Raw genomic sequence first — 23403 nt, forward strand, 5'->3', positions numbered from 1 at the left:
GGTGCGGCCGCACTTGGAGTACTGTGTGCAGTTCTGGTCCCCACATTACAGGAAGGATGTGGAGGCTTTGGAGAGGGTGCAGAGGAGGTTTACCAGGATGTTGCCTGGTATGGAGGGGAGATCCTATGAGGAGAGGCTGAGGGATTTGGGATTGTTTTCGCTGGAAAGGCGGCGGCTAAGAGGGGATCTTATTGAAACATATAAGATGATTAGAGGTTTAGATAGGGTGGATAGTGATAGCCTTTTTCCTCTGATGGAGAAATCCAGCACGAGGGGGCATGGCTTTAAATTGAGGGGGGGTAGTTATAGAACCGATGTCAGGGGTAGGTTCTTTACCCAGAGGGTGGTGAGGGATTGGAATGCCCTGCCAGCATCAGTAGTAAATGCGCCTAGTTTGGGGGCGTTTAAGAGATCCGTAGATAGGTTCATGGACGAAAAGAAATTGGTTTAGGTTGGAGGGTCACAGTTTTTTTTTAACTGGTCGGTGCAACATCGTGGGCCGAAGGGCCTGTTCTGCGCTGTAATGTTCTATGTTCTATGATGGCCTGCACTGGGCCCCATGATGGCCTGCACTGGGCCCGATGATGGCCTGCACTGGGCCCCATGATGGCCTGCACTGGGCCCCATGATGGCCTGCACTGGGCCCGATGATGGCCTGCACTGGGCCCGATGATGGCCTGCACTGGGCCCCATGATGACCTGCACTGGGCCCGATGATGGCCTGCACTGGGCCCCATGATGGCCTGCACTGGGCCCCATGATGACCTGCACTGGGCCCCATGATGACCTGCACTGGGCCCCATGATGACCTGCACTGGGCCCCATGATGGCCTGCACTGGGCCCCATGATGACCTGCACTGGGCCCGATGATGGCCTGCACTGGGCCCGATGATGGCCTGCACTGGGCCCGATGATGGCCTGCACTGGGCCCGATGATGGCCTGCACTGGGCCCCATGATGGCCTGCACTGGGCCCCATGATGGCCTGCACTGGGCCCCATGATGGCCTGCACTGGGCCCCATGATGGCCTGCACTGGGCCCCATGATGGCCTGCACTGGGCCCCATGATGGCCTGCACTGGGCCCCATGATGGCCTGCACTGGGCCCGATGATGGCCTGCACTGGGCCCCATGATGGCCTGCACTGGGGGATTACAATAGGATGAGGGTGGAGTTGGCTAATGTAGACTGGGAACACAGACTAATTGGTGGGACAGTTGAGGAACAGTGGAGGATTTTTAAAGACATTTTTCTCAGTACTCAGCAAAAATATATTCCAGTGAAAAAGAAGGAATGTAAGAAAAGGGATAACCAGCCGTGGATAACTAAGGAAATAAAGGAGAGTATTAAATTAAAAACCGATGCGTACAGAGTGGCCAAAATTAGTGGAGAACTAGAAGATTGGGAAGGCTTTAAAAAACAACAAAGAACTACTGAGAAAGCAATAAAGAAAGGAAAGATAGATTATGAAACTAAACTAGCACAAAATATAAAAACTGATAGTAAATGTTTTTACAAATATATAAAAAGGAAAAGAGTAGCTAAAGTAAATGTTGGACCCTTAGAAGATGAGAAGGGGGATTTAATAATGGGAAACGAGGAAATGGCCGAGGCCTTAAACAAGTTTTTTGTGTCGGTCTTCACAGTGGCATACCAATAGTTGACGGTCATGGGACTGTAGCGGGTGAGGATCTTAAAACAGTCACTATTACTAAAGAGGTAGTGCTGGGTAGGCTAATGGGACTGAAGGTAGACAAGTCCCCGGGCCCGGATGGAATGCATCCCAGGGTACTAAAAGAAACGGCAGAAGTAATAGCAAATGTATTAGTTGTAATTTATCAAAATTCGCTGGACTCTGGGGAGGTGCCGGCTGATTGGAAAACAGCTAATGTAACGCCACTGTTTAAAAAAGGAGGTAGACAAAAGGCGGGTAACTACAGGCCGGTTAGCTTAACATCCATAGTTGGGAAAATGCTGGAATCCATCATTAAAGAACAAATAGCAGGACACCTGGAAAAGAATGGTTCAATCAAGCAGACGCAGCATGGATTCATGAAGGGAAAGTCATGTTTGACTAATTTACTGGAATTTCTTGAGGATATAATGAGTGCGGTTGACAGAGGGGAACCGGTGGATGTGATGTTTTTGGATTTCCAGAAGGTGTTCGATAAGGTGCCTCACAAAAGGTTGCTGCATAAGATAAAGGTACACGGAGTTGGGGGTAAAGTGTTAGCGTGGATTGGGAATTGGCTATCTAACAGCAAGCAGAGAGTCAGAATAAATGGGTGCTTTTCCGGTTGGCAATCAGTGACTAGTGGCGTGCTGCAGGGATCGGTGCTGGGGCCTCAACTATTTACCATATACACAGACGATCTGGAGGAGGGGACCGAGTGTAGGGTAACAAAGTTTGCGGATGACACAAAAATGAGTGGGAAAGCAAATTGCGTGGAGGACACAGAGAGTCTGCAGAGAGATTTGGATAGGCTAAGTGAGTGGGCAAGGATCTGGCAGATGGAGTATAACGTTGGTAAGTGTGAGGTTATCCACTTTGGAAGGAATAATAGTAAAATGGACTATTATTTAAACGGTGAAAAATTACAACATGCTGCTGTGCAGAGGGAGCTGGGGGTCCTTGTGCATGAATCACAAAAACTCCGTTTGTAGGTGCAGCAGGTGATCAAGAAGGCAAATGGAATGTTGGCCTTTATCGCGAGAGGGATGGAGTATAAAAGCAGGGAGGTCATGCTGCAACTGTACAGGGTACTGGTGAGGCCGCACCGAGAGTACTGTGTACAATTTTGGTCCCCTTATTTAAAGGATATATTAGCTTTGGAGGGGGTACAGAGAAGGTTCACCAGGTTGATTCCGGAGATGAGGGGGTTAGCTTATGAGGAGAGATTGAGTAGACTGGGCCTGTGCTCATTGGAGTTTAGAAGGTTGAGGGGAGATCTTATAGAGACATATAAGATAATGAAGGGGCTAGACAAGATAGAAGCAGCGAGGTTATTTCCACTTGCAATGGAAACAAGAACTAGGGGGCATAGCCTCAAAACATGGGGGAGTCAATTTAGAACAGAGTTGAGGAGGAACTTCTTCTCCCAGAGGGTAGTGAATCTTTGGAATTCTCTGCCCAATGAAGCAGTAGAGGCTACCTCGTTAAATGTGTTTAAGTCACAGATAGATAGATTTTTAGCCATTAATGGTTATGGGGAGCGGGCAGGTAAGTGGAACTGAACCCACTATCAGATCAGCCATGATCTTATTGAATGGCGGAGCAGGCTCGAGGGGCGAGATGGCCTCCTCCTGCTCCTAGTTATTATGTTCTTATTGGTGCTGGCCTGCACTGGGCCTGGTGCTGGCCTGCACTGGGCCTGGTGCTGGCCTGCACTGGGCCTGGTGCTGGCCTGCACTGGGCCTGGTGCTGGCCTGCACTGGGCCTGGTGCTGGCCTGCACTGGGCCTGGTGCTGGCCTGCACTGGGCCTGGTGCTGGCCTGTATTAGAAAGGCTGGATAATCCCAAAGGTTGTCAGTGGGAATTCTGTTCTTTAATTCTGGAATTGTTTCTGATTTCAGGGCACACACAAGAGTTTAATGGGAAACTCCAAAGCTCTGTCCACAGTAACTGCAATCATTGACGGCACCGGTTCCATCGGTAGGTCTGTGAACACATCCCCAACCTCCCTTGCCTGATACCTGGCTCAGTTAACACCAATTATCCCCCCTCTTCTTTGTCTGTCTATATGTAGATTAAAATTCCCCATGGTAATCGCTGTACCTTTCTGAAAAGCTCCCACTCTTCTTTTATATCCCGTCCTACTGTGTGAATACTATTAGGCGGCCTGTGCACCACTCCCACAAGTGATTGCTTGCTTTTATCATTCAACCTCTCTACACAAACTGCTTCTCCATCCTGGCTTCCTGAACTTAGACCATCCCCCTCTATTGTGCTAATGTCGTCTTTAATTACCCAGAGCCACCCCTCCTCCTCCTCCTCCTAACTTCCTGTCCTTCCTAAATATGACAAACCCTTCAATATTCAGCTCCCAATCTCGGTGATCCTGTCGCCATGTCTCTGTAATGGCTATCAGATCATTCATAATGCAAACAGAGATTAATATCAGTTCATCTGATTTATGTAGAGTGCCTAAAGTTTGTTCTTTTATTATTTCTGTAACCTCTAGACTTGTGTGTTGATTTACTCTTAGATTTGTACTCCCTGTTTGTTCCTCACTCACCTGACGAAGGGGCAGCGCTCCGAAAGCTCGTGATACCAAATAACCTGTTGGACTTTAACCTGGTGTTGTGAGACTTCTTACTGTCATGGTCTGTTTATCATTTTCCGCATTAATACCTTCCTCTCTTCCCTTGTCTCGACTCTTTGATATACCACAGCTGTCCACATTTGCTTTCTCGCCCCAACTATTTAGTTTAGAGGCATCTTTATATCCCGAGATATGAGGTCCCAGCACGGTTCAAATCATCCCAATGGTACAGCCCATTTCCCCAGCAGTGCTGCCAGTGCCCCATGAACTGAACCCACTTCTCCCACACCAGTCATTGAACCATGTGTCCATCTCTCTAATTTTCTGTACCCAATGCCAATTTGCAGCGGCTCAGGTAATAATGCAGAGATTATAACCTTGGGGGTTCTGTTCTTTAATTTAGTGCAGAGCTTCTCAAACTGCCTGTAAAGAACCCCTTGTTAATCTTTACCTATTTCATTGGTACCTACATGGACCATGACAACAGGGTCTCCCCCCTCCCACTGCAAATTCCTCACCAGCCTGGAACAGAAATCCCAAATCCTGGCACTGAGCAGGCAACATAGCCACCTGGACTCTGGTTACAGAGAACAGTGTCAATCTCCCTCACTATCCTGTTCCCTACTGCCACTGCATTCCTTTTTGCTCCCCCACATTTGAACAGCTTTCAGTACCACGGTGCCATGGTCAGTCAGCTCGTCCATCCTGCAGCCTCCACTCTCATCCAAAAAAGCTGAGAGTGCCTCAAACCTATCGGACAATTGCAGGGGCTGACTCTGCACTCCTGCCTCCTGGGTCTCCTGACCAGCTTCACTCAGTCACCACCTCCTGTCCCTGACTCGACCCAAATCAGAAGATCCTATCCAAAGGGATCTGACCGCCTGCTGAAACAAAGCATCCAGGTAACTCCTTCCCTGTCTGATTTTGCAATGTCTGCAGCTCAGCCTCCAGCTCAGTAACTCTGAGTCACAGACACTGACTGCAGACGTGTTTGCCCTGGATCACAGCAGCATCCAGGAGCCCCTATATGCTGCAGCCATGACACATCACTAGTCCTGCTATTGTGTTTTAATTCATTACTTAATGATGATATTCACTTAATGATGTTGCTTTTTAATATTTTATTATTATCACCAGTTTGTACACTAACTTTAGGACTGGAACAGACCGTAATCACTTACCTGGTACTCACCAAACAATTAGCTCCTTTCCTTGTGGTAGAGTCAGAACTAATTCCGACAGGGTGAGAAAGAGCAAACAGAAACATAACTCTTCCTCCTCCTCCTCCTTGCTAAACTCCCAGGAATGCACTCAGTTCCTCAGCTGCAGTTTGCTGTCAGTGCCAGTACTGGTAAGACTGATCACCGCACAGTTCTTGTGGAAACCAAGTGCTGGCTTCACACTGAGGACATTTTCCACTGCACCGTACAGCATTACGACTGTGCTCCATGTGATAGACTGGGAACACATGCAGCAGGCTCCAAACCAGTCGTGGATGGAGGGCCGTTCTTTCTGTTTCTGAATTTTCCTGTCCTTGCAATATTGTCACACCTACCCCTCCTCACACTCCACTACATTTCACCTCAATATGTCTGCCCATTTCACCACTCTAATTCTTCCTGAAACTTGTCACTATCTTCGGTTTTCCAAGTATTGTGTTAGGTGTGATATTCCCCATGGACTCGAATCTAAATCAGAAATATGTATGAAAAGGAGCAGTGATCCCAACCCCTCCACACACCTCTGTCAGATTGGAAAGGTATCCAATACCCTGCTGCCACTCTCTCATTGCTATGAAATTGGCAGTAACTCCACTGCTTCTACCCTTGCTGCTGTCAGTAGCATCTGGTGCACATCGTTCAGACTTTTCTATTCCCAGTGCTGCCAACCTTTTATATATATCTCAATCTATTTTCATCCAAACTCATCTATCTCTTGCTCCATGACTTGTACAGCCCCTGCACCCCTACCCTGCTCACCGGCACCCCTAACCCCCTCTCCCCTGGCCCCGTGACCCCCACCCCATGCACCCCCTCTCCTGCATCATATCATTTCTATAATTCCATGTCTCTTTCTCCTCCTCCCCGGCTCAGCTTGCAGCTTTGTGATGGTGACTGAGCCTCGCCTCATTCCTCTGAATCTGTCTCCAGTTTTTTGCTTGTGAAATTTTTCTGGAACGTTTGTTTATGTTGAAAGTGTAATAGGCACGTGAGAGTTGTTGCAATAAGTATTTCATTGCTGACTGGAACTGTTGGTGCTTTGTGTTAATATCTTCTCTGCCTATTTCGCTCTCACATCCCCAGTCCTGCAGTAAGTGTGTTGCTGGGGTTACCTTTGTGGCTGTACATGCAAAGACTTAACAGGCTAATTAATTTTAATGCAGAAAATGCCAATTGACAGACTGCAGATTGGGAAACATGTTCATTATTCCAAAGAGTATCTTTGTCCTGTTAGTATGAGATGTCTCTGAGATAAATGGGTGTCTGTGTGAATAATGTGAGCGCTCTCATTGTGCTGCCATGTTCGTACCTTCCTCTTGCTGTAGGTGCTGCTTTAGGGCCTCTGTTAGCAGGCCTCATCTCCCCCTCCGGCTGGAACAATGTCTTTTACATGTTGATGGTCGCAGACGCCTTTGCTCTTTTGGTGAGTAGAAATACCATTGTCATTATCTCACTCTTAATGGAAAATAGTTTCTTGTGTATCATGTATTGAAAACTAGAAATCTGAGTGACAGAAATCGTTGACCAGATTCCAGTTTCGCGACTCAGCTTGACTCAGCCAACAGGTCTCTTCCATTCCGTATCTTTGTGGTCGCCTGGCTGGTGTTTGACATGCTGCTCTCAAACATTCAGAGCAAAATACCAAGGCATGAATGCCAGTTAAAGTCCTATTTCCCCAATGTAGAGAATGTCCAGTCTGCCCGCAGGCACACACTCCCCTTGCCCAAGCAGAAATGGAAGTTGCTGGTGTTTACCCAGTGAAACTGGGAACATTCCCAGAGTTTTGGGAAGCTTCCTGCTTCTTATCCAGGTTGCCCCAGTGCTACTGAGGGGAGCATCAGTGTGCAGGATGAACCGGAGTAGAATGGGGAAGCTGCTGTTGCTTACTGTGCTGGTGACTCTCTGTCAGTTATAGACTGACCCTTAAAGTCCAGCTTACTCACTGCCCAGTTAACCTCTGACCCTTGTGTCCAGTAATCCAGAGGCCTGAACAATTATTGCACAAAACATGTTCGTGTCTCACTCCAGCAATCTTTGGGCTTGGAAAAGATAAACCTGGAATAAAAAAGCTGCTATTCGCAAAAACTGTTCAAGTGCCAAAATAAACCCATTTGATCAGCTGATGTACTTTAGCGAAGAATACCCCCGACCCCCCACCCGCACCAATTCCAGCCACTCGTCCCCCCACCCCCCACCCGCACCAATTCCAGCCACTCACCCCCCACCCGCACCAATTCCAGCCACTCGTCCCCCCACCCCCCACCCGCACCAATTCTGGCCACTCGTCCCCCCACCCCCCACCCGCACCAATTCCGGCCACTCGTCCCCCCACCCCCCACCCGCACCAATTCCGGCCACTCGTCCCCCCACCCCCCACCGCACCAATTCCAGCCACTCGTCCCCCCACCCCCCACCGCACCAATTCCGGCCACTCGTCCCCTCGCCCCGACCGATTCCGGCCACTCGTCCCCCCACCCCTCGCCCCGACCGATTCCGGCCACTCGTCCCCCCACCCCCCACCCGCACCAATTCCGGCCACTCGTCCCCCCACCCCTCGCCCCAACCGATTCCGGCCACTCGTCCCCCCACCCGCACCAATTCCGGCCACTCGTCCCCCCACCCCTCGCCCCGACCGATTCCGGCCACTTGTCCCCCCACCTCCCACCCGCACCAATTCCGGCCACTCGTCCCCCCACCCCCCACCCGCACCAATTCCGGCCACTCGTCCCCCCACCCCTCGCCCCGACCGATTCCGGCCAGTACACGATTCCAGTCATGCACAAATTCCATCCAGAAATTCCCTAAATCCTGTCTACCATCTACAAGGCACAAGTCAGGAGTGTGATGGAATACCCCCACTTGCCTGGATGGGTGCAGCTCCAACAACACCATCCAGGACAATGCTCCAATGACGAGCTGCTTTGGTGTAGAATTTGCTGCATGCGTTAAAATTCTCTCCGGAACATTCCTGATGACCTGGATGAGGAAGTGGAGGGATGGGTTGGTAAGTTTGCTGACGACACCAAGGTAGGTGGTGTTGTGGATAGTTTGGAGGGATGTCAGAAGTTGCAGCGAGACATAGATAGAATGCAAGACTGGGCGGAGAAGTGGCAGATGGACTTCAACCCGGATAAGTGTGTAGTGATCCATTTTGGCAGATCCAATGGGATGAAGCAGCAGTATAATATGAAGGGTACCATTCTTAGCAGTGTAGAGGATCAGAAGGACCTTGGGGTCCGGGTCCATAGGACTCTTAAATCGGCCTCGCAGGTGGAGGATGCGGTCAAGAAGGCGTACGGCGTACTAGCCTTCATTAATCGAGGGATTGAATTTAGGAGTCGGGAGATAATGCTGCAGCTTTATAGGACCCTGGTTAGACCCCACTTGGAGTACTGCGCGCAGTTCTGGTCACCTCATTACAGGAAAGATGTTGAAGCCATTGAAAGGGTGCAGAGGAGATTTACAAGGATGTTGCCTGGATTGGGGGGCATGCCTTATGAGGATAGGTTGAGGGAGCTTGGTCTCTTCTCCCTGGAGAGACGAAGGATGAGAGGTGACCTGATAGAGGTTTACAAGATGTTGAGAGGTCTGGATAGGGTAGACTCTCAGAGGCTATTTCCAAGGGCTGAAATGGTTGCTACAAGAGGACACAGGTTTAAGGTGCTGGGGGGTAGGTACAGAGGAGATGTCAGGGGTAAGTTTTTCACTCAGAGGGTGGTGGGTGAGTGGAATCGGCTGACGTCGGTGGTGGTGGAGGCAAACTCGTTGGGGTCTTTTAAGAGACTTCTGGATGAGTACATGGGATTTAATGGGATTGAGGGCTATAGATAGGCCTAGAGGTAGGGATATGATCAGCGCAACTTGTGGGCCGAAGGGCCTGTTTGTGCTGTGGCTTTCTATGTTCTATGATGATGACTCTGAAAACGATGCAACAATTCTTGCATTTAAAATTTTATTTCAAAAGTAACATCAGAGGTGTGAAAATGGGAGACTCCAAGTGGGTATTCAGTACAAAGCAGCAGTGTTGTGTTAGAATAGCGAAGCCACCTCAGCATGACGATCTTCATTGTTTCAGACCAATTTGCCTCATTGAAGTTGGATTGCTTTTATTTCAGTTACTGATGCGTCTGGTACTGAGGGAGCTTCACATCAAGGGGCCAAAGACAGATCAGACTGAGTAAGTGACATCAGTTCAGTTACTGAAGCAGGAAGTTCAATGAGAATGTCCCAACTACTGCAGTATTCCTGTAGATTAAACAACAGCAGCAGAATTCTGACTATTCCTCATGGAAATAGAGGATGTTGCAGAAAGCAGATCAGAGATTCTTGGGACAGGTACATGAGGAAGACCCCAGGTGCCCAGGTACATCTTCATCTGACCGTCTCCCCCCCCCAGTGTCTGACCGCCCCCACACCCGGCGTCTGACTGTCCCCCTCCCGGCATCTGACCGCCCCCACACCTGATGTCTGACTGTCCCCTCCCAGCGTCTGATTGTCGTTTCCCCCGCCCCCCTCCCCCGATATCCAGTCTTTCTGTTGTTCCTCCTGTTCAGCTTTGCCCTTTAACCTTTTCATTGGCTCCCAATCAGCTCCAACATTTTTCGAATGTATTTGAGGCTAAAACATTGTGTGGTTTCAAGAAGGAATTAGATATCGCTCTTGGGGCTGAAGGGATCAAGGGATATGGGGGGGAAGGGGGGATCAGGATATTGAATTTGATGATCAGCCATGATCAAAATGAATGGCGGAGCAGGCTCGAAGGGCCGAATGGCCTACTCCTGCTTCTAGTTTCTATGAGAGCCCAGGACCATTCCCCCAGGATGTTGGCAAGCTCTGTTCCATGACGCTCTCCCTATCCATCCCCATTCCTCAATTTGGAGTTCTGGTTCTTGCAGGGATCCGATATCAAAGATCTCACTGAAATCCGTGTACACCACACTCACTGCCTCACTCCTATTAAACCCTCTGGCACTACCTCACAGCAGGCAGTTCCATTGGAAAGACCCCCCCCTGCCTCCCTTCAGAAGGCCATGTTGCCTCTTTGTTAGGATTTGATTTCTATCTCCAGATGCTCTATGATCTTGTCTTTAAAAAGATTTACCCACAATGGATATCAACCTCTCCGTGTTGTCATTTTCTTGTTTACAAATTAGTAACATCCGCCTTTCTCCAGGTTGTTCCCATTTTCTGGAAGATTAGTCACAAGTTGAAAGAATGAAAGAGTGCTGTGGGAATGAGGGATCAGAGCTACAACTCATAGAGGATAGACATCCACACAATCTGTTCCTCTGCTATTCCAGAGTAGAATGCTTGTGGTGGAACTGGTTCTACTGTGGACGATGTTATTGTGCTGAACAGCCCTCTGATGAAGGAAAAAGCTGCAGCCAATCTGTCCTCGACATTGGTTTATTCATAAAATTCAATATAACATCAATCCACACTACTTTTCCCTTCCACAGTTTCCCCCACACACACCTGGATAACAAAGACACTTGTATCAGACTCCTATTTATCGACTACAGCTCAGCCTTCAATTATCCCGACAAAACTCATCTCCAAACTCCGTGGCCTGGGCCTTGGCTCCTCCCACTGTGACTGGATCCTGAACTTCCGAACTCACAGACCGCAATCATTAAGGATAGGCAACAACACCTCCATGATCATCCTGAACACCGGTGCCCCACAAGGCTGTGTTCTCAGCCCCCTACTGTACTCCTATACATCTTTGACTGTGCGGCCAAATTCCCCTCCAATTCGATTTTCAAGTTTGCTGATGACACCACCGTAGTGGGTCGGATCTCAAACAATGATGAGACAGAGTACAGGAATGTGATAGAGAATCTGGTGAACTGGTGCGATGACATTGAGGGAGAGATTATTGTCAATAAAACAAAGGAGATAGTCATTGACTTCAGGAAGCATAGGAGAGCATGCCCCTGTCTACATCAATGGGGACGAAGTAGAAAGGGTCAAGAGCTTCAAGTTTTTAGTTGTTCAGATCACCAACAACCTGTCCTGGTCCCCCAATGCTGACACTATAGTTAAGAAAGCCCACCAACGCCTCTACTTTCTCAGGAGGCTAAGGAAATTTGGCATGTGCGCTACAACTCTCTCCAATTTTTACAGATGCACCATAGAAAGCATCCTTTCCGGATGCATCACAACTTGGTATGGCTCCTGTTCTGACCAAGAAAGGGTTGTGAACGTAGCCCAGTCCATCACGCAAACCAACCTCTCATCCTTTGACTCAGTCTACACTTCCTGCTGTCTCGGGAAAGCAGCCAGCATAATCAAGGACCCCACGCACAAAAGTCTGAGGTCACGTACCAACCGACTCGAGAACAGCTTCTTCCCTGCTTTCATAGAAATCATAGAAACCCTACAGTGCAGAAGGAGGCCATTCGGCCCATTGACGACCACAATCCCACCCAGGCCCTACCCGCTAATCCCTTTTTTTTTTTACCCGCTAATTTACCCGCTAATCCCTCTAACCTATGCATCCCAGGACTCTAAGGGGCAATTTTTAACCTGGCCAATCAACCTAACCCGCACATCTTTGGACTGTGGGAGGAAACCGGAGCACCCGGAGGAAACCCACGCAGACACGAGGAGAATGTGCAAACTCCACACAGACAGTGACCCGAGCCGGGAATCGAACCCGGGACCCTGGAGCTGTGAAGCAGCAGTGCTAACCACTGTGCTACCGTGCCGCCCTACTTTGAATGGACCTACTTTATATTAAGTTGATCTTTCTCGACACCCTAGCTATGACTGTAACACTACATTTTGCACCCTCTCCTTTCTCTCCCCTATGTACTCTATGAATGGTATAGTTTGTATAGCGCGCAAGAAACAATATTTTTCACTGTATCACAATACATGTGACAATAATAAATCAAATCAAATTAGGTGGGAATGTGAGTTGTGAGGAGGATGCAAGGAGGCTCCAAGGGTATTTGGATCGGCTAAATGAGTGGGCAAGAACATTGTAGATGGAATATAATATTTGTGTGAAATTATCCACTTTGGTAGAAAAACCGAAAGATAGAGTATTTATTAAATGGTGGTAGGTTGGGAAATGTTGATGTCCGAAGGATTCTGGGTGACCTTGTTCCTGAGTCACTAAAAGCTAGCATGCTGGTGCAGCAAGAATTCGAAAGGCAAACGGTATGTTGACCTTCATCACGAGGGGATTTGAGTCCAGGAGTAAAGATACCTTACTGCAGTTGGAAAGAGCCTTGTGTACAGTTTTGGTCTCCTTAGAGTCATAGAGGTTTACAGCATGGAAACAGGCCCTTTGGCCCAACTTGTCCATGCCGCCTTTTTTTTTAAAACCCCTAAGCTAATCCCAATTGCCCGCATTTGGCCCATATCCCTCGATACCCATCGTACCCATGTAACTATCTAAATGCTTTTTAAAAGATAAAATTGTACCCGCCTCTACTACTACCTCTGGCAGCTTGTTCCAGACACTCTGTGCCCCTCTGGACCCTTTTGTATCTCTCCCCTCTCACCTTAAACCTATGCCCTCTAGTTTTAGACTCCCCTACCTTTGGGAAAAGATATTGACTATCTAGCTGATCGGTGCCCCTCATTATTTTATAGACCTCTATAAGGTCACCCCTCAGCCTCCTACGCTCCAGAGAAAAAAGTCCCAGTCTATTCAGCCTCTCCTTATAACTCAATCCATCAAGTCCCGGTAGCATCCTAGTAAATCTTTTCTGCACTCTTTCTAGTTTAATAATATCCTTTCTATAATAGGGTGACCAGAACTGTACGCAGTATTCCAAGTGTGGCCTTACCAATGTCTTGTACAACTCCAACAAGACACCCCAACTCCTGCATTCAATGTTCTGACCGATGAAACCAAGCACGCCGAATGCCTTCTTCACCACTCTGTCCACCTGTGACTCCATTTTCAAGGAGTTATGAACATGTACCCCTAGATCTCTTTGTTCTGTAACTCTCCCCAACGCCCTACCATTAACTGAGTAAGTCCTGCCCTGGTTCAATCTACCAAAATGCATCACCTCGCATTTGTCTAAATTAAACTCCATCTGCCATTCATCAGCCCACTGGTCCAATTGATCAAGATCCCGTTGCAATCCGAGATAACTTTCTTCACTGTCCACTATGCCACCAATCTTGGTGTCATCTGCAAACTTACTAACCATGCCCCCTATATTCTCATCCAAATCATTAATATAAATGACAAATAACAGTGGGCCCAGCACTGATCCCTGAGGCACACCACTGGTCACAGGACTCCAGTTTGAAAAACAACACTACAACCACCCTCTGGCTTCTGTCAAGAAGTGGAGATGCCGGCGTTGGACTGGGGAAAACACAGTAAGAAGTCTCACAACACCAGGTTAAAGTCCAACAGGTTTATTTGGTAGCAAAATCCACTAGCTTTTGGAATGCTTGCTGCTCCTTGGGTTCATGCCACACTATCGGCATGAACCCAAGGAGCAGCAAGCGCTCCGAAAGCTAGTGGATTTTGCTACCAAATAAACCGGTTGACCTTTAACCTGGTGTTGTGAGACTTCTTATTCTGTCAAGAAGCCAATTTTGTATCCATTTAGATATCTCACCCTGGATCCCGTGAGATTTAACTTTATGCAACAACCTACCATGCGGTGCCTTGTCAAAGGCCTTGCTAAAGTCCATGTAGACAACATCAACTGCACTGCCCTCATCTACCTTCTTGGTTACCCCTTCAAAAATCTCAATTAAATTTGTGAGACATGATTTTCCACTCACAAAGCCATGCTGACTGTCCCTAATCAGTACTTACATCTCTAAATGCCTGTAGATCCCGTCTCTCAAAATACCTTCCAACAATTTACCCACCACAGATGTGAGGCTCACCAGCCTGTAGTTCCCAGGCTTTTCCCTGCAGCCCTTTTTAAACAAAGGCACAACATTTGCCACTCTCCAATCTTCAGGCACCTCACCCGTGTCTATCGATGATACAAATATCTCGGCTAGGGGACCCGCAATTTCGTCCCGAGCCTCCCACAATGTCCTGGGATACACCTCATCAGGTCCCGGGGATTTATCTACCTTGATGCGCTTTAAGACTTCCAGCACCTCCTTCTCTGTAATATGTGCACTCCTCAAGACATCACTATTTATTTCCCCAAGTTCCCCAACATCCATGCTTTTCTCAACAGTCAATACTGATGAGAAATATTCATTTAGGATCTCACCCATCTCTTGTGGATCCGCACATAGATTACCTTGTTGATCCTTAAGAGCCCCTACTCTCTCCTTATCGAAGGAAGAATGTAACTGCTTTAGTGACAGTACAACAGAGGCTCACCACACTGACCCCTGGCTGGAGAGATCGTTCTTTAAGGAGAGACCGAGAAAATTGGCCCCATAATATCTAGAGTTTAGAAGAATGAGAAGTGATCTAACTGAAATTTACAGGATTCTTATCAGAGGTTACAGGGTAGGTGTGGATAGGATGTTTCCCTTGGCTGGTGAGTCTAGAACCAGAAGACACAGTCTCAAGATAAGAGACAGCTCATTTCAGACTGAGATGAGGAAGAATTTCTTCACTGAGGGCGGTGAGTGATTGGAGTTTTCTACTCCAGAGGGCTGTGGAAGCTCAATCATCAAACATGTTCAAGACAAAGATCAGTAGATTTCTGGATGTTGATGATAGGTGAGGTTAGGGCCGGTCAAGGACAGTGGTGGGAACTTGTGTATGGAGTCAGTAGAGATAGGCGAGGTGATGAATGAATACTTTTCTTCAGTGTTCACCAAGGAGAGGGGCCATGTTTTTGAGGAAGAGAAGGTGTTACAGGCTAATAGGCTGGAGGAAATAGATGTTCGGAGGGAGGATGTCCTGGCAGTTTTGAATAAACTGAAGGTCGATAAGTCCCCTGGGCCTGATGAAATTTTTCCTAGGATTCTTTGGGAGGCAAGGGATGAGATTGCAGAGCCTTTGGCTTTGATCTTTGGGTCCTCGCTGTCCACGGGGATGGTGCCAGAAGACTGGAGAATGGCGAATGTTGTTCCTCTGTTTAAGAAAGGGAATAGAAATGACCCTGGTAATTATAGACCGGTTAGTCTTACTTCGGTGGTTGGTAAATTGATGGAAAAGGTCCTTAGAGATGGGATTTACGACCATTTAGAAAGATGCGGATTAATCCGGGATAGTCAGCACGGATTCGTGAAGGGCAAGTCGTGCCTCACAAATTTGATAGAATTTTTTGAGGAGGTAACTAAGTGTGTTGATGAAGGTAGGGCAGTTGATGTCATATACATGGATTTTAGTAAGGCGTTTGATAAGGTCCCCCATGGTCGGCTTATGATGAAAGTGAGGAGGTGTGGGATAGAGGGAAAGTTGGCCGATTGGATAGGTAACTGGCTGTCTGATCGAAGACAGAGGGTGGTGGTCGATGGAAAATTTTCGGATTGGAGGCAGGTTGCTAGCGCAGTGCCGCAGGGATCAGTGCTTGGTCCTCTGCTCTTTGTGATTTTTATTAATGACTTAGAGGAGGGGGCTGAAGGGTGGATCAGTAAATTTGCTGATGACACCAAGATTGGTGGAGTAGTGGATGAGGTGGAGGGCTGTTGTAGGCTGCAAAGAGACATAGATAGGATGCAAAGCTGGGCTGAAAAATGGCAAATGGAATTTAACCCTGATAAATGTGAGGTGATTCATTTTGGTAGGACTCATTTAAATGTGGATTACAGGGTCAAAGGTAGGGTTCTGAAGACTGTGGAGGAACAGAGAGATCTTGGGGTTCATATCCACAGATCTCTAAAGGTTGCCACTCAAGTGGATAGAGCTGTGAAGAAGGCCTATAGTGTGTTAGCTTTTATTAACAGGGGGTTTGAGTTTAAGAGCCGTGGGGTTATGCTGCAACTGTACAGGACCTTGGTGAGACCACATTTGGAATATTGTGTGCAGTTCTGGTCACCTCACTATAAGAAGGATGTGGAAGCGCTGGAAAGAGTGCAGAGGAGATTTACCAGGATGCTGCCTGGTTTGGAGGGTAGGTCTTATGAGGAAAGGTTGAGGGAGCTAGGGCTGTACTCTCTGGAGCGGAGGAGGCTGAGGGGAGACTTAATAGAGGTTTATAAAATGATGAAGGGGATAGATAGAGTGAACGTTCAAAGACTATTTCCTCGGGTGGATGGAGCTATTACAAGGGGGCATAACATAAGAACATAAGAACATAAGAACATAAGAAATAGGAGCAGGAGTAGGCCATCTAGCCCCTCGAGCCTGCCCCGCCATTCAATAAGATCATGGCTGATCTGACGTGGATCAGTACCACTTACCCGCCTGATCCCCATAACCCTTAATTCCCTTACCGATCAACTATAGGGTTCGTGGTGGGAGATACAGGAAGGATATCAGAGGTAGGTTCTTTACGCAGAGAATGGCTGGGGTGTGGAATGGACTGCCTGCAGTGATAGTGGAGTCAGACACTTTAGGAACATTTAAGCGGTTATTGGATAGGCACATGGAGCACACCAGGATGATAGGGAGTGGGATAGCTTGATCTTGGTTTCAGATAAAGGTCGGCACAACATCGTGGGCCGAAGGGCCTGTTCTGTGCTGTACTGTTCTATGATAGTATAGGAAATGGCATTGGGGTCAATGAAAACCCTGATCTAATTAAATAATGGAGTAGTCTTGACAGGCTGAATGGCCTCCTCCTATTTCAGTGTCCTGTGCCTATCTCTGTGATCTCCTCCAGCCTCACAACCCTTGGAGATATCTCCATTCCTCTCATTCTGGCCTCCTTCACATCCCCAATTTACCACTGCACCCAAACTCCAAGCTGTGGAGTTCCCTCCCTGAAGCTCGCAGTTGCTCTTAACTTGCTTTCCTCTTTTAATACACTCCTTAAAACTTTCAAACGAAATAATTAAACTCTCTATCTGAGCTCATATCTCTGATGTGACTCATTGTCATCCTTTGTTTTATTCTGCTCCTGTGGATCACTTTGGGACATTCTCTGTGCTCGACGCTATATAAAGGTCCATTGTGTGTGTGTGTGGTTTCAATAGCCTGCAGTATCGATACTTCCTGCTGGTGGTGCTGCTGAGCTATCCAAGTTCTGCTTGGGACTGTTTAAGTTTTTAAGTTTATTTATTAGTGTCACAAGTAGGCTTACATTAACACTGCAATGAAGTTACTGTGAAAATCCCCTGGTCGCCACACTCCGGCACCTGTTTGGGTACACTGAGGGAGAATTTAGCACAGCCAATGCACCCTAACCAGCACATCTTTCAGACTGTCAACAGCAAGAGATGATTGTATTGTAATTTAGTTCCGGTACTGTGAAATATTCCGATGGGTTTAATTTATCTTTGCCCTAATTAACAGAAATGGGAATGTGAGTCCCCCTTAGAAGCTGTTTTCCCAGATTCTAAAGCTTCAGCTTTTCTAATTAAACACTTTTTAATCTTCTGGGATTTTATTGGAAGTTAGTATTGAGTTATCCCAGTTCAGTTCAAGATTGGATTTATTGCGGGGTGAGAAATTCTGGCACCTTTTTTTAATAACTGATGTTTTTTTGTGTATTTTCACCCGCACCCTGTTTTAGATTGAAGGAGCACTGAGATTGCACCTCAGTTGTCACAGTGAGAGTTGACCAGATTGTGTGTCTAATCCACAATGCTGCTGAAGAAGCGTGTTTGCACAGCTCGGAGACGACAATATGAACTGCTGAGGTCTGCAGCATCTGTGCATCAATATCCAATCTCAGGACTCTGTTAGAACCCCCGCTGCCTGGACCATTGTTTCTCTGAGGATTATGTAATGTGCCTTGTATCTTGTTTTTATGAAGACAATTTATGAAGACTTTTTGGTTACTTAGAAAGTGATTTGCTTATTTCTGATCTGAGCGATATTAATGTGGCTGTGGTTTAATTTAAGTATATTTATTTTTTGAGGAGGGGGGAGGGTTGGTCTATGTGGGATTTTAGATCTCGATTTTAGATCTCGATTTTAGATCTCTGCTCGTCAATAGCTTACAGAACGGCGATATCAAAACCTGGTAAAGGACAAAAGGAAGCAGCCAGGACAGTGAGTGAAGGGTCTCGTGTTGTACGGTGAGCATTTTGTGTCTGACAACAGAAGGGTGAAAGCTGAGACTTTTCTCTCAGTTTGACTGGCCAAATGAACCTCGTTCTCCTTCACAGACCTTTGAAAATGTGCAGGGTGAAACTGATTACAGTGATGCTGGGAGCTCAGTGTGCTGTCTCTGTTATTTCCCAATTATGACATTAATATTTAGGGAGGGACTGTAATTTTTGAAATTTTAACACATGAATTGAATCTAATTCATCTCCTAGCAACCCCCTCTTCCTAAAGCACTGACTTTTCCTTCCAGTTCTCTGATCCATCCTATTGGTGAACTTTGTGTTTGTACTTTTTGATATTCAGAATCGTCCAGTGTGTGTCAGTCATGACCCAATTCAGTGGTTGCAATGGGTCCAAGCGAGGAAAGATCAGATCCTACTGTGTAATCACACAGCAGATTCTAACAGATGTTGTGAGTTCGAGATGTTTTACTCTCTGAATTGAGAGGGTAGGTGCATGGGTAAGCACCAATTGGCTGTATTTAATTATTCTGTTTCCTCTGTTGCCATGCAGTTTTCATGAAAATTTGCCCGTTACCTCAAGCCAGGGCCCAGACTGGCAAGGTAGTGAAGTGGAGCAGGACTCCGGGAAGGAGAGAAATCCTCTCTGCTTCACTGCACAGTCACTTTGGAGCTGAACATCTGATGCACACTACAGAAGCGTGTCTGTGTGAAGACAAAGCTATCCTATACCAAAATCAAACCTCTAGTGCCAGTGTGCTAAGGAGCCTGAGTGTACTAACAAACACTCAATGAAATGGTGACAGTTCAGTGTCCAAATGGAGGGGGTGGGGATCAGTGGGCAGGTGGTGTTATGATTGGTCACTGGCTGAGCAAGCCTTTGACAAACTTCTTGAGAACTCAAGGTTCAAGTTGAATTGAGAAGATTCTTCTTCATGGCTGAATGCTTTAATGTGACTTTGTGCCTCAGTTGGAAGTTTGTACCATCTGACTCTCAGTATATTTCTCATGGTAACTGGGCCCAGACTGGCATGCTTGTTCACAAATATCTGCGCAGTATGTGTGAAGTTCTGGGTGGGACTCAACAAAAGCCACACGCACAGTAACTGGGAAGCTGTATTTAGTCGTTGGGGAGAAAATTAATGTTTTTACTTTTCTCGTGTTCACAATTTCTGAAGAAGCATTTAAGTTTTTGGAAAGAATTATTGGATAAACAAGAATTTAGGACATGGCCTAAGATTTCACAAATGAATGAATGAAGTTGATTGAAGAAGGAATGTTGACAGGGCCAGTGGAAAAAGTCCATTCTTTCCACAACTGTAACAAAGTGTGAGCTGAACAGGGAGGAGAGAAATGGTTTAGTCTTCTATCCAATCATGGAGCACTCGCTTGGTATTGTAACAGAGCATCAGCCTCTTCTGATTCAAAGAGAACAGTACCAATGAACTAAACTGCTGCTGGATCTCAGAGTGAAATACTCTACCTTGCATCACAGTCAGCAGGTTCATCTTGAATTGCAAAGCACTGGGCAGAATATTCTGACATATTGCACTGATCAAGATATTCCTGCAGTTATTTCACTAAACTCATTGTCCAAGCAGAAATTGTATTCAATTGCACTCAAGTTATTCTAATAAATATTGCACTGGGTGGGTTGTATTCCAATTTAAGCAGATTTTTTTATTACAGGAGTATAAATGAGAAATTTGCGCGTCAGAAATTGGTTCAAATGTTTTGTCACCTTGTTGGAATTTAAGCGATTTCAACGTTTAAGATATATGATAATATTGAAGTTGTTACGGGTATTAAATCCACATTTGTGCCTGTCACCACCTCTCATAACTGTTGACTACCTTGTCGATCAAAAATCCATCTAATTCAGCATTGAATAAACTCACTAACCCAGCCTCCACTGTCTCTGGGGAGAGAATTTCACAGACTAATGATCTTCTGAGAGAATAAATTTCTCCAAATCGCCATCTAAAAGAGAGACTTTTTTTTAAAAACTGAGACCCTGGTTCCAGACTCCCCTCAGCCTGTCAATCCCCTCAGGATTTTATAGAATAAGATCACCTTTCATTCTTCTAAACTCGAATGGATTCAAGCTCAAACTACTCAACCTTTCCTCATAGTCCCTTCATCCCAAGTGTGAACCTTCTCTGAACTGCTAACACAATTATATCTTTTTTCAAATAAGGAGACCAAAACTGTACACAGTGATCGAGGTGTGGTCTCACCAAGCCCTTGTACAGCTATAGCAAGACTTCCTTCATTTATACTCCCTACTTTTGTATTACTTTTACATTCCCCCTTTCAATAAACACCAACATTTCATTTGCCTTCTGAATGACTTGCTGTATTTGTATAACGTTTGGTGATTCACGTACCAGGACACCCAGATCCCACTGTAAAACCAAGTGCTGCAATCTCTCTCCATCCAAATAAATACTCAGCTTTTCTATTCTGCCTGCCAAAGTGCACAAGTTCACATTATACTCCATCTGCCAAGTTTCCGCCCACTCACTTAACCTGTCTCTATTATTTTACAGACTCTCTACCTCCTCTTAACATACTTTCTTCCCCATCTTGGTGTCATTGTCAAATTTAGCTACCATACATTCAGTCCCTTTGTACAAGTCATTGATATAGATTGGGAGTAGTTAAGGACCCAGCACTGATCTCTGTGGCACTCCACTAATTACAGCTTGCCAATCGGAATAAATCCCATTTATCCCTGTCTTCTGCTTCTTGTTAGCTGTTTCCTTGTTTCTGATGATTAATTCCCCACACACACACTCTTGACGACTAACACTCGCTTTATTTACTCTTCTTTCTAAATATTAGTAGAAACTCTTACTATCCATTTTTATATTATGAGCCATCTTTCTCTCAAACTCTACTTTCTCTCGCTTGATTTTTTTTAGCCATTCTTTGCTGGTTCTTAAAACTTTGACCTGTCTTCTGATTTACCACTAATCTTTGCAGATTTATCCTTCACTTCCTTATTTAGCCAGAGATGATGTAAACTTCTCAGAGTCTTTCTTTCTCACTGGGAGAAATCTTTACTGTGTGTGTGTGTGTGTGTGTCTTTAACAGAGCACGCTGTACCAGTGGTGACATGATGTGGAGATGCCGGCATTGGACTGGGGTAAACACAGTAAGAGTTTTAACAACATCAGGTTAAAGTCCAACAGGTTTATTTGGTAGCACAAGCCACACAAGCTTTCGGAGCGCCGTTCCTTTATCAGCTGAGTGGCTCACCTGATGAAGGGGCAGCGGTCCGAAAACTAGTGGCTTGTGCTACCAAATAAACCTGTTGGACTTTAACCTGGTGTTGTGAGACTTCTTCCAGTTGTGACAGCCAGAGAGTACGCTGTCCCAGTGACAGCCTATCAGGGAGACACCAGAGGGATGAAGGTTGTTGTAAAATGGAACTAGAATAACCGAGGGGGAAAGGAGTGAGAGAAAATGATTGGCAAGGCTAGCTGGTGGGGAGAGCTGTGTGTTCTAACTATCCCTGTTACAGTACACTTTGCAAACTGATTTTCAGATGTTTATTTGTGTAATGTTTTTCTCTCTTCTACTTATTCCAGAGCTCTGTAAATCCCTTCCTTATCCCTTCCTGTCCCAGCCTCTGTACTTGTGTCGGGTGTTTTTAAAGGGAGTTGGTTTCTGAATATTTCTATTCGGATTATTTTAGTAGTTTAGTCACATTGACTTCCTCAGGAGCTGACCAATCCCTTTGAAGCGAGTGAATGCTGGGAAATATAATGTGCACTTTGACCTGGTGTTGAAGAATAATTTTTATTTGATAATGGTAGAATTTGTGCTGGGCTGATTTCAGATGTTGATTCCTGTTTCTATAATTTGTGGTGAATAATCTCGGGTGTGTTTCAGCTTCACATCTGGAATCTCAAATAAAGAGGAGAAAAATCTTGCGTTTCTATGAAGTCTTTTGCAATCTCGCGATGATCCACAGCATTTCAGAACCAATGAATTATCTACAGCACTGAGGCAGGCTGGGGAGTGCAGCCAGTCTGTGTGGGGGTTTGTACCACACCAAATTCCTCCCATTCACTTTTCTCTCATGTACTTATCCAGATTCCTTTTGAAAACAGCTGTTTGCATCCTGTGGAGGCAAGTTTCACATTCCAACCACTCTGAGAAATGGTTCCTTATTCCCCTCTGGATTTATTCACTTCTGTCCCAAATCTCAGATTCTCCCAAACTGGGAACATGTTCTCCATATCTATCCAGTCCAACACACGAATAGTTTTAAAGACCTACAAATGTACAGATTAGGAGTAGGGATATTCAGCCCCTCGAGTCAGATCTGCCATTTGGGAATATCATGGCTGATCTGACTGTGACCTCAGCTCTACTTTCCTGCCTACCCCTATCCCCTTTAATAGCTTTGCCAATCAGGGATCTGTCTACCTCAGTCTTAAAGATATTCAATGACCCAGCCTCTGCTGCTTTCTGGGAAGAGAATTCCACAGACCAACAGATAAAAAAATTTGTGGCAGACCTTCCCATTTTTAGACTTAATTCCCCTTGCAATAAATTACAACATTCTATTTCCTTTCCTAATCACTGACCTTTTGTGGTTCATGTACCGAGACACCCAGATCCCTCAGTACCACGGGGTTCTACAATCTCTCTTAATACCATTTTTAAACTGATCTTTCTCTACATCCTAGCTATGACTAACACTATATTCTGCACCTTCTCCTTTCCTTTGTAAGACATAGGAGCAGAATTAGGCCACTCGGCCCATCGAATCTGTCCTGCCATTCAATCATGGCAGATACTGTTCTCATCCCCATTCTCCTGCCTTTTCCCCATAA

General features: G+C 46.2%; 1 protein-coding gene across 2 annotated transcripts in view; it reads left to right on the forward strand.

The window, feature by feature from the left end:
* LOC144506669 (glucose-6-phosphate exchanger SLC37A1-like) overlaps positions 1 to 20219 on the forward strand; it is a 109737-nt gene extending 89518 nt beyond the window's left edge. The window contains exons 17-20 of one of the 2 annotated variants that reach the window (XM_078233091.1): positions 3574 to 3652; positions 6808 to 6905; positions 9598 to 9659; positions 18058 to 20219. In XM_078233091.1, coding sequence (XP_078089217.1) covers positions 3574 to 3652; positions 6808 to 6905; positions 9598 to 9659; positions 18058 to 18073 — 255 coding nt within the window. In that variant the 3' untranslated portion in view covers positions 18074 to 20219. The remainder of the gene's footprint in view (positions 1 to 3573; positions 3653 to 6807; positions 6906 to 9597; positions 9660 to 18057) is intronic. The other variant, XM_078233090.1, reaches the window with a different exon arrangement.
* Positions 20220 to 23403: the final 3184 nt, after the last annotated feature.

Source organism: Mustelus asterias, chromosome 17, assembly GCF_964213995.1.
Source record: "Mustelus asterias chromosome 17, sMusAst1.hap1.1, whole genome shotgun sequence".
Taxonomy (NCBI): Eukaryota; Metazoa; Chordata; class Chondrichthyes; order Carcharhiniformes; family Triakidae; genus Mustelus; species Mustelus asterias.